We start from the raw sequence: 12,397 nt of genomic DNA, 5'->3' as shown, positions 1-12,397 counted from the left end.
ACATACAACTTGCATACAGCCGTAACCCCAACACATACAACTTACATACAGCCGTAACCCCAACACATACAACTTACATACAGCCGTAACCCCAATACACATAACTTGCATACAGCCGTAACCCCAATACACATAACTTGCATACAGCCGTAACCCCAATACACATAACTTGCATACAGCCGTAACCCCAAGACATACAACTTACACATAACACAACACATACAACTTACACATAACACAACACATGCAGCCGTAACCCAACACGCAACTTACATACAGCCGTAACCCAACACATAACTTACATACAGCCGTAACCCAACACGTAACTTACATACAGCCGTAACCCAACACGTAACTTACATACAGCCGTAACCCAACACGTAACTTACATACAGCCGTAACCCAACACACCAATGTTTATCACAAGTGTTTTGACAAGTTTTTGAGTTACATTAATTTTCATTTCATTTAATTTAGTTCAGTGTAATGCAGTGTATTCTAAGTTTCCTATTTATAAAATGTTTGCTAGGCATGCCATTTTTTTGATTTGCAAGATATATAATATGTAGATAAGTTTTTCATTTATAGTGGATTTTTTTGGCCATAAAGGAAAGCTTGATACAAAGAAATGTTTTACATAAGTAGAATGTTCATATTTCTCACTAACAGAAAATGGGACCAACCTTCCTCTATTATCTGAAAATAGTGCATTGTTCATCACAAAATGGATTGATTATTCCAATAAGTATGGATTTGGTTTTCAACTGTCGGACAACAGTGTAGGAGTTTTATTCAATGACACCACGAAAATGGGTCTTTCTGCCGATAAATTGTGAGAACTTAATCAAACTAATAATTTTTATGTTAATTAAAGTGTAGAGAAATGAACTAAATTCCTAATTAATGTTCTTCAAAAGGTGAGTATGAAGTTTAAGAAAAGTTATCAATGCAATTTTAAACAGGTCTTTATCTCTAAAATAGTGAAAGCCTTTCCTTGTCAAGTTTGTACTCATACTGTCAACAAATGTAACTCAAAACTTTCTAAATGTTCTTTAGGCATTGCACAGCATGCATCATTTACCCATAAATCTCCACCCTCCCACTTTCTATGTGACTTGTTGCACAACCTTGCATAAGCTCTGTTTTCTTGCTATAATTTAAATTTGTTTGAAAGTTGCAGTCGTGATGAAAACCAGGTTGTGAAGAATTACAAGGAAACGTATTCCAGAGATAAATACTTGTCTTATATCCAAATGTAAAATTAATATCAGGTAGTATTACTTCTGAAATACTAAGTACCTAGAGTTGAAAAGAGGTGGGAACCAATGAAAAAGTACAGAATATTATAAAACTAAATGTTGATGAGTAGGAAGTTAGAATCTAAACTCCAACAGAGATGGTGCCAAGCAGAGTCTGGGTAAAACCCAGAACCCAAAATATTTTTCTAAAGAACTGAAATCAATGATGATCAAGTGGAGTGTGTCAAACTTATAGAAAGACTGGACCTAAAACACACTCAGAAATAAAACGTTCTTCTCAACATGGTACATCTTTGCCCATGATGCCATTTAATTCAGGCTGGTTTTGTGAATGGTAATGATGAGATGAGCCTTTGGAGCCAACAATGAAACACAGGTGGTGGTATAAACATGTATAAGGATTAATATGTCCTGCTACTGCAGTGGAAGTGGGAACAACCCAGTAACATATTATGTGTGAACACAATCCAGAGGTTATATCCCCTCTTCATGTGCATCTGAAAACTTTATTAGGACCTAGTTTCAAGAAGTATCCACAAAAAGCCAAATATCAAGAAATCATAGAAAAAATAATAGATTCAAGTTCTGAATCATCTCACATGACACAAACTCATTAAAGGAACAGTGGCAATATTTAAAACAGAAAAACGAAACCAACAAAAGTGTTATCGGGATTAGAGTTAGCAGTTTCAGAAAACAACAGGCCTGAGCAAAAGATCAACCTCATTCAAAAACAACAGAAAATGGTGTGTTACACAAACTGAGTATCTACATGTTCATGAACCACACTAGGAACGATACAAGTATGATTAACAATGTCCTCCCTACACACTACAGGAAACTGCACAAGTAACAACTCCAAATAAGTTATAGAACTTCTAATAGTGTGGAAATAGTTGTATCAAAATTAAAGTTGAATTTAAAATTCTTTGTAGCAAAGTCGACATGAAAACCTACATGGTGGTAGGAAAGCAGAGCTAAGGTAAGATCGATCTCCCAACTATAAGTTACGTGAAAGAATTCATTGTAGCAAAGTCAACATGAAAACCTATATGGTGGCAGAAAAGCAGAGCTAAGGTAAGATCGATCTCCCGACTATAAGTTACGTGAAAGAATTCATTGTAGCAAAGTCAACATGAAAATCTACATGGTGATAGAAAAGCAGAGCTAAGGTAAGATCGATCTCCCGACTATAAGTTACGTGAAAGAATTCATTGTAGCAAAGTCAACATGAAAACCTATATGGTGGCAGAAAAGCAGAGCTAAGGTAAGATCGATCTCCCGACTATAAGTGACATGAAAGAATTCATTGTAGCAAAGTCAACATGAAAATCTACATGGTGGTAGAAAAGCAGAGCTAAGGTATGATCGATCTCCCGACTATAAGTTACGTGAAAGAATTCATTGTAGCAAAGTCAACATGAAAATGTACATGGTGGTAGAAAAGCAGAGCTAAGGTAAGATCAATCTCCCAACAATAAGTTATGTGAAAGATGAGCATGTAGAATTATGGGTAAGTGACAAATTGTCTGCAATGTATGAGAGACATTTGGAAATTCTGAGACTTGTGTTCTGTTGACAGCATGACTACAAGCTCAATAGGAAAGTCTTTCAGTATTTAACAGGTAAGACAACCCGATTTGAAATAACCTATTTATACTTTATAAAATCTGAGAGTTAAAGTAAAAAGAAATTCTAGTTTTAATTTAATTTTTTTGGAATGAAACAGTAGAGAAGTGGCTCTGAGTATTCAGGAAATCCAATACAGCATAAGTACTTATGGTAAGGTTGTGGAAAATATCATTCATTATCATGATTAGTAGCCTATACAATCATCAAGGTTTAATTATCAATTTGCCAGACAAAAAGACCATTGGATAAATTGAAGTAATTACAAAATAATAGGATATGAACGAGATACACAATTGAGAAAAAGAAAGCTGAAAGCAGCCTTTTACATTTATCTAACTGATAAGACACTCACTCTATAATTACCTAACTGATAAGACACTCACTCAACAATTACCTAACTGATAAGACACTCACTCAACAATTACCTAACTGATAAGACACTCACTCATCTTAGCATGAAAGTCAACAAAATATTGAAAACATTCAAATACTTAAGTGATTCAAGTTCTAGTGGGGGAAACCCCCATTTGAGTGGATAATACATCTGTCTTTCCATAAGAAGACCTATGATCAAGTCCCGATTACTACCAACACAGAAATAGTTCTGAGGACTTTCCCAAAAGACAGCAACAAGTTAGCAGCCAAAAAACAGGGTTAAAAATTATTAGTGATGGTCAATCCTACTATTCATTGATAAGAGTAGCCCAAGAGTTGGCAATGGGTGGTGATGACTAGCTGCCTTCCCTCTAGTCTTACACTGTTAAGTTAGGGATGGCTAGTGCAAGTAAACCTTGTGTAACTTTGTGCAAAATTCAAAAACAAACCAAAACAAATACCGACAATAAACAGGAAGGTAATTACAGTTGTACAGACATAACTCCTGTAAGTTGGAGGTCTCTATGAAAACATACAAAGGATTTGTGAACAGCATGCAGAACCTACAACACAATACAATCACAATTAATACCTGAAACAATATGGAGTTAAAACACCGTTTAAACCATCCCATACAAATATGGATTTCAATTCAGAGAAACAAAAGTGCCAACAACATTTACAATTTAGAAGCATAATAAGTATACAGGACTCTGTAATGTCAATCTGTCTGTAATAGTTGATCAGTTAACCCACAGATACAGGTATATACCTTGCAAAACACCCACACTGCACCATATCACTGTCTAGTTTCCAGAATGAACAAAATTTGTAGTACTGAAGAAGCTAAGAAGAATAACATGTCACAAACATGCTCTCCCTTTCAGCTGTGGGGGCATTATAATTTTTGGTATGTGATTTGTGTCTTGGTAATTGTCACACCAAGGAATGTAATTTTTTATTTTTCCTAGTTTACTGTGAATTAAATTGCATGATGTTGTCCATTCAGGTAGTTTGTGAATTCTTCAATCTTATCTGTTGTGTGTGGCAATATTACAAATGTGTCGTCAAAATATCTCAGCCAAATCTTGGAGCATAAAGTGACTATTTTTAGGACATTAAATTTAAAAATTTTCTAATAGAAGAAACCCCAGTCAAGTGAATAACACACCAGACTTTCCATATAGAAGACCTAAGATTAAATCCCCACCATTATCAACAAATACATATAGTCTTTCTCTGACAACTGTAGCAGATTAGTAGCTGAAATATAAAATCAAAACCAGTTAGCAACTGGTGTCTAGTTATAAAAAATTTTTTTACTAATTAATGATGGTATAGACCATTATCCAAGACAACGGTCAGTAGCATTATTTAAGAGAGACGATAGAACAAATCTATTGAAAATTCTGAGAAACCTTTGACTCACATGATAAGGAATATTTCTTGATTCCCAATCTTAAACATACCTTTAGGCATATTTTCCAGACAAGACAGAAGAATGCTATAAAGAGATTCTGACGTGTTTATATCTTTCATTTTATCTGCAGAAAAACAAAGTTTTAAAATCAGTGATCAACAAATTGTAATTTATGAAATAAGTATTAATACTACAAAATAATCATTACAGACACAATGTTACTTATATCAACATGTCAATTTTAGATCAATAACAGAAAAAATACAAATAGTTGTGGTAACCTCTTATGTCATAATGTACAGTTTCTAGTTATGATGAGGAACAAAAATGAGTTGAAAAATATCAAATCATCTCGTAAGTGAAGAATATAAATCATTAAGCAAGGCTGAAAATTATTTTTTTAAAAGGGTATAACTTAGGCTTATGCATAAAACCAAATCACATCATTAATAAAAGTAATAAATTCAAAGATGACTTGTTAGTTGAGCTACTGTAACTACCAGATTATTAAATCACAAAAATTTATTTTAAATCAAATAACATAAGACTATCTCCTAAGTAAATCAAAACTGTGAACTAAAAATTTAAGAATTACTTCCCAATAGTAAATTAAAAATATAGGACAAAAGTGGACTGAGGTACAAACATTGAATTTGGTACTATTTGTTTTTCATGTTAATGCACTAGTTAATCAGTGCCAAACATTCCTATCTTGAAAAAGATATTATCACTGAATGCCTTTTTAAGTATATTGCACAAGATTAAAACAAATTATTCTAACAGCTGCTAATAAAAACTGTGTAGAAACTGCAGCAATAAAATAAATCAATACCTTCTTTCTAAAAGTTAACTTAGAAATGCATGAAGACAACAGGATAGGAAACGTATACTGATGACAAAGTTATTTGCTGGAAACAGTTAAGATGTTTTTAATGTTATTTTCTGGCCACGTTTGATTATCAAAGATAACTGAAGTATCAAGTTTGTAAGAGTTTTCTTAAATTCATAACAAGCTTTAGTTTTAAATTTAAACAAATGATATCATACTTTTTTCAGAGCAGAGGAAGCTTTCCAGTTTAGACCTAAAGTTGGAGGTAAAGTCATCTTTCTTGGGATGTTTTTTGTTTGTTAAATGGAAACCTTTTGCAGACTGCTGGAATAAAGAAAATATGATTAGTATATGAAAAATCAGTTAAAGCATGGTTCTGGTTCACAAGAGGAATGTTTAAGAATTTTACAAATTATTCTAAAATGTCTTCTTCATTCTATTATTCAGTTTTTCAGAATCTCATTACCCTATTTGTTACTTTAATTAGCTTTCTACAAAATAAAAATAAAAACAGCAGTAAGTTACTCTTTAATTTCTCCCAAGACCATCCTCTATAGATAATTATAAAGCAGAAAACTCAGAAAAGGATATCATTCCAACTCTTTCTGACCTCCAATCTTTTGCAAAATTACACAAATGTATTTTGACTAATACTAGTCTTATTCACAGTTTCATCTGACTAAAACATCATTTCTTTTCACATAAATTGACTTCAGAACATTATGCTGATATTATTAATATACGACCTTGGCATGGTTTTTCCTTAGGGTTTATTGTTGCATTAAAAAAATACCATGAAAAACAAATTAACATTACATCAGACAACTGTTTTTACGAACAACCTATCATCACAAGGATATCTAAATAGTGCTCAAAACTAATGACACTATACAACTTAGAAAAATCCAAAGTCATCCTAACATCCTGTGTATCATAAACCACATGTTAATTTACATAAAACCCTCTGCTAATGTCCCTTGTATCTTATTTTGTTTTTACAGCCAAAGAACTCCTTTGACAATCCCTGTGCCATTCACTCAGGTGGCAAAAAGAGCTGCATATGCATTCCACATCTCTCAGGAAAGGAGAATTTTATGGGTCAAACTTTGATGTAAAATGCTGTAGAAAAATATAGAAGGGGGATCATCACCTTTAACTAAAAAGGTTTCACCAGTGCCTGAACACAAAATATCCTAGATACATCTGACAAAATGTACTTCAAAATGAGAAGTGTCCATTGTAGTTCAGGTGTTTAAAATAGTAAACAAACTGAAACTAGCATAATTTCACAATTACTTTGTTCTTTATATAAATATCAAATTAATGTAATTGATGGTGTTCTCATTATTTTCATGTTACTCATTAAGACATTTGCAAAGTTAGAAATACTGTTAGTCAAATGTTATTAACCTTGAATTAAATGTACTGCTATTCACAAATTACAAATGTGTAGATATGGAGGTTAAAAAAGCTTAACTCCCAACATAGAACAGTGGCAAAGCTATATGCAAATCTGAGTTACACACAAGATATGTGTTAGAGAGACTCTTCCCCAGTGGCATCATTTCATTTGGGGGTTGGTGACAGGACCCCAAATGGCAGTTTCTGCAAGACATTTTTGTCAGGCCAGATTAACACATAATCCGATTATGAAATAGAATAGTGGGTATCTGAAGGGCTTCCCTAGGAAACTTTTTGTAAATGAAATCTGAAATGATTCATTCTTATGAACTTCTTTGCATATAAAAACTAACTTTTACATGGCGTAAGAGAGTACACTGGAGATGATGAAGAAGGAAGATCAGTTCAAAGTGGAGAGGACAGGAGAAGAAAACCAGACAGCAACTGGATATCTAAAATTTAGGCAATACAGCTGCCCAAAAACCAGAAGGAGTGGAAAAAACAACAATCCAAGATCAAACAACCATGTAAAAAAGGCCAAAAGGTAAGTAGGATGACGCAGGAGAAATGAAAGGCAGATGGACCAATATTGAAAAACCAGATGCAACTGATAAACAAATAGAGGTGAAGGATCACAGGAATGGGGACAGAAAAGGACACACAATTGGAGAGTCCAAGAGTGCAGGAATAGAGCAGAGGAAGAGGGGGATCAGATACCAAATGAAGGAGCAGAGGAAAGCAAGGCTGTGCCTGCCAAAAAGGTGCCACCAACAGGATCAGATAAGGAATGTCAAGTATCAAAGTAAGAATATAAGACAGTAGATGAAACAGATGAAAAGTATAAAGAAAAAGGGGAAACCAGTTCTGTTTGAAAGCATCAGCCAATATGGCTGGAGGATGAGGAACAGGTGACCAGAAGAGGGGAAATTCAGAGTTGAGAGTAGTGAAGGAAGTGATAAGAGGCTTGCCAAACTGAGAAGAAACCCAAAAAATACCAGAGGGTAAATAGACAACACCATGGGTAGGACCCTACTGGGACAAGAGGCAATCCACTACCAAGTTCATAGTCCTAGGCAGATGACTTGCCAGGAGACAAATCTGACAGGAAAAAGCAAAATAACAGATCCAACATGTGGAAACAGAGTCCTGGAATGGGTAACCCTCTGATGTTTGAAATAAGCAACAATCATGGAAGAAATGGAGTGAATCCAAACCAACAATCCACAAAAACAGGGAGGTCATGTGACTTGGTCAAATTGACTGACCCCGTGTCGGAAGAGTTAGAGGAGGAAAGCATTGGAGGAATCAGAAGACAAAGGGAAAGAGAAAGTAAAGAACACAAAAGTGAGGATATTCCTTCATAAATAAAGCATGCCAGAGTAAACCCTGACACAAGGAATACCAGGTCAAATCACCATCATCCTGATTACGTTAAAAATGGGGAGAAGGAATGTCAGCCTAATGGATGGGAAAAGGAGGCCCAGTATGCATGAAAGAACTCACAAAGCATTTACAATGGCTGTTACATCTACCACAATGAACCCCAGGGTCTTGTGTTAGGAATACTGTCACTATCATGGGACAAAGCTGAAATTACAATCACTTGAGAAGTTATAATCGGTAAGCAGAAAACAAATAGTTTGCCTTTCTTTAGAAATAAAAGAAACCAGTGTAATTGAAATGAAATTGAAGTTTTCATTATCTACCATAAATCTCATGTATTTGATTAAAAAGTTTAAAACACGTCCATTCTAGAGAGTGCCAAGGAAAAAATAAAGTTATATCAAATAAAAGTGTTTAGAGGCAGTTACTGTGCATAGAGGTCATGTTGCCCCACTGTTGGTGGAGGGCTATTGTCGCATGATGATGTCATCATGCACCAGCACAGTTCATGTTAAACACGTGAATTTTAGGTTGGAGTTAGCTCCATGCTAGTAGCATGCAAATCTCATAGGTAGATGTTCAAAATATACAGCTGTTCTCTGTGAGAAGGTGAGGTACTGTCTCGAAATAAAACTGTTCATTAATAAATTAGGACATCAATGATGTTATTAAACTATTCTTCTGATAATGATAACAAATTAGGACATCAGTGATGTTGTTGTCAAACTACTCTTCTAATAATGATGACAAATTAGGACATCAGTGATGCTGTTAAACTACTCTTCTGATAATGATGATAAGTTAGGACATCAGTGATGTTGTCAAACTACTCTTCTGATAATGATGATAAGTTAGGACATCAGTGATGTCGTCAAACTACTCTTCTGATAATTATGACAAATTAGGACATCAGTGATGTTGTTGTCAAACTACTCTTCTGATAATTATGACAAATTAGGACATCAGTGATGTTGTTGTCAAACTACTCTTCTAATAATGATGACAAATTAGGACATCAGTGACACTGTTAAACTACTCTTCTGATAATGATGATAAGTTAGGACATCAGTGATAATGTCAAACTACTCTTCTGATAATGATGATAAATTAGGACATCAATGATGTTGTTGTTAAACTACTCTTCTGATAATGATGATAAATTAGGACATTGGTGATGTTGTTGTCAAACTACTCTTATGATAATGATGACAGTTCATAATTTTCCAATATCTTAAGTACTTTCAAATTTTCTCTAGCAATTCTTCCTCTGCTTCTTTTCTTTTATTAGATAAATAACACTACTCTCACCATAAAAGACAATAATGTGTTTTTATCTGATTTATTGATGAATGTTACATAAAATGCATACATGTCCTTCATATTTTGTATTTATGGCAGAGCTACTATTAAAGGTTATCTGCTGTCATCCCTAATTTTCAACAATAGTAGTAACCACAAGCAGAGAGAAGGCAACAACCTACCATCTATACTGTGAGATTAACTATCACTCTTATAATGCACCCACAGCATGGATTCAAACACAGCCTTCCAATTCCAAAATCCACAGTTCTACTACAAGGCCAACCTGTACAGGCCTTATACCCTTTGTATTATGAGGAGATGATCTACAGGTTATCAATGCAGCTCATTAATACCCTGTTTCTTCTACTAAAAATTTAAGCAAATTTCAATGAATTAGTGCCATTACTGTCTACATCATCAGCAGCAGTTTTTTTTCCTAAATCAATATTTCCACATTATTTTACAAATCTTGTATACATTATATTTTCAAATTAATGTACGGTTAAAACGTACAACCACAAACTTTCTGAATAACAGAAGCAATGATAAATAGATTGTAACATACCACAACTAATTTCACTAATCTTACCTGTTCCTCTCCAGTTTTAGACTGACCGTGTACCCGTAATGTTGACACAGCATGTGTAATCTGCTTCAAATCTTGATTAAAACTATCACACTCATCTAAACAAAACCTGAAAGATTAAACCAATTTGTGTATTTGTATTAAAAGATTCAGTACACAGCAACTACAAATAATAATAATAATAATGACCATATTATATGTGCAGTTTACAAATACACTGATTCATTAGTTGGCTACCCTCCAATGTCAAACAAAAATGTATAATGATGAGAATGAACTGATATTCATTGGAAGGGTACTCTCGATGTTATTGATATTTTTGGCCATAATCTCAAGTAAACAATATAAAGTGTCTAAATGTTGAATAGCTATGACCCGTGTTTTAGATAATCCGATGCAGATATTGAAATGTCTAAATGTTAAATAGCTATGACACGCGTTTTAGATAACCCGAGGCACATATTGAAATGTTTAAATGTCAAATAGCTATGACATGTGTTTTAGATATTAAAACATTTTCTAGTTTGTTTTCTTTCAGTGAAAGTATATAACATAACTATGTAGAGGTTGCACAACATCAGCTTAATTTAATACTGACTGTTTATTAAGGCAAACTAGCCTTACTGTGATTTAGTACTGATTGTTTATTAAGGTGAACTATCCTCACTGTAATTTAGTACTGACTGTTTATTAATGCAAACTAGGCTCACTGTGATTTAGTACTGACTGTTTATTAATGCAAACTAGCCTCACTGTGATTTAGTACTGACTGTTTATTAAGGTGAAATAGCCTCAGTGTAATTTAGTACTGACTGTTTATTAAGGTGAAATAGCCTAACTGTAATTTAGTACTGACTGTATATTAAGGCAAACTAGCCTCATTGTAATTTAGTACTGACTGTTTATTAAGGCAATCTAGCCTCACTGTAATTTAGTACTGACTGTTTATTAAGGTGAAATAGCCTAACTGTAATTTAGTACTAACTGTTTATTAGGGTGAACTAGTCTCACTGTACTTTAGTACTGACTGTTTATTAGGGTGAACTAGCCTCACTGTACTTTAGTACCGACTGCTTATTAGGGTGAACTAGCCTCACTGTACTTTAGTACCAACTGTCTATTAGGGTGAACTAGCCTCACTGTACTTTAGTACTAACTGTTTATTAGGGTGAACTAGCCTCACTGTACTTTAGTACTAACTGTTTATTAGGGTGAACTAGCCTCACTGTAATTTAGTACTGACTATCTATTAAAGTGAACTAGCCTCACTGTAATTTAGTACTGACTATCTATTAAAGTGAACTAGCCTCAGTGTAATTTAGTACTGACTGTTTATTAGGGTGAACTAGCCTCACTGTAATTTAGTACTGACTATCTATTAAGGTGAACTAGCCTCACTGTAATTTAGTACTGACTATCTATTAAGGTGAACTAGGCTCACTGTAATTTAGTACTGATTGTTTATTAAGGTGAACTAAATACAAAGTTTAATAACATTGTACAAACTATTCAACATACTACAACTGCTACAGGGCTTTTATGCTTTATTTACTAATGCTATTATCAATAAGTTGCATACAGTTATTACTATACTAGGTTATAGAAAAATAAGTTGTACTATAACACCACTGTTTCTAAATTGTATTCACAGCATTCCATATAATATATATGTAATGCAATTATTCCTCTCAGAATACACAACTACAACAGCTGAGCTAAACTGTGTGGAGAAAGGGGAGTATCTATCAGAAATACAATTTCAGGTGAACAGAAGAGTTGAGGAAAATAGCTAAACTATGTGGAGAGAGGGGAGTATCTATCAGAAATACAATTTCAGGTGAACAGAAGAGTTGAGGAAAATAGCTAAACTATGTGGAGAGAGATAAGTATCTATCAGAAATACAATTTCAGGTGAACAGAAGAGTTGAGGAAAGTAGCTAAACTATACTGCATAGCTTCTACATGATCCAGGGCAAGAGAAGTAGCATACAACTCAGCAGTGAACACAGAAACTGTAGAGGGGATCCTGCGAGCAACTACCAAGCCACAGTACACCATAGCAGAACCTACAGAGCCACCAGATATAAATAGGAAGAGAAGAATGGCTCGAAAGATGTTCAGCAAAAAGAAGACGGTACTTGCAATGGGGAGTATCCACCTTCCTCAGATGACTCAAGGAAAGGTCACAGGAAGGGATGGTAATAAGCCAT

At 34.2% G+C, this 12,397-nt stretch overlaps 1 protein-coding gene across 1 annotated transcript in view; it reads right to left on the bottom strand.

Moving 5' to 3' along the window:
* Positions 1-12,397, bottom strand: part of LOC106472717 (serine/threonine-protein kinase PLK2-like) — a 54,888-nt gene that overhangs the window by 9,635 nt on the left and 32,856 nt on the right. The window contains exons 8-10 of the mRNA XM_013933371.2: positions 10,191-10,296; positions 5,734-5,839; positions 4,736-4,810 (exon numbers count right to left, since the gene is read on the bottom strand). Coding sequence (XP_013788825.2) covers positions 4,736-4,810; positions 5,734-5,839; positions 10,191-10,296 — 287 coding nt within the window. The remainder of the gene's footprint in view (positions 1-4,735; positions 4,811-5,733; positions 5,840-10,190; positions 10,297-12,397) is intronic.

Source organism: Limulus polyphemus, unplaced genomic scaffold, assembly GCF_000517525.1.
Source record: "Limulus polyphemus unplaced genomic scaffold, Limulus_polyphemus-2.1.2 Scaffold5545, whole genome shotgun sequence".
Lineage (NCBI taxonomy): Eukaryota > Metazoa > Arthropoda > Merostomata > Xiphosura > Limulidae > Limulus > Limulus polyphemus.
The sequence above is the reverse complement of the archived record's forward strand: the minus strand, read 5'-3'. Positions and strand labels throughout refer to the sequence as shown.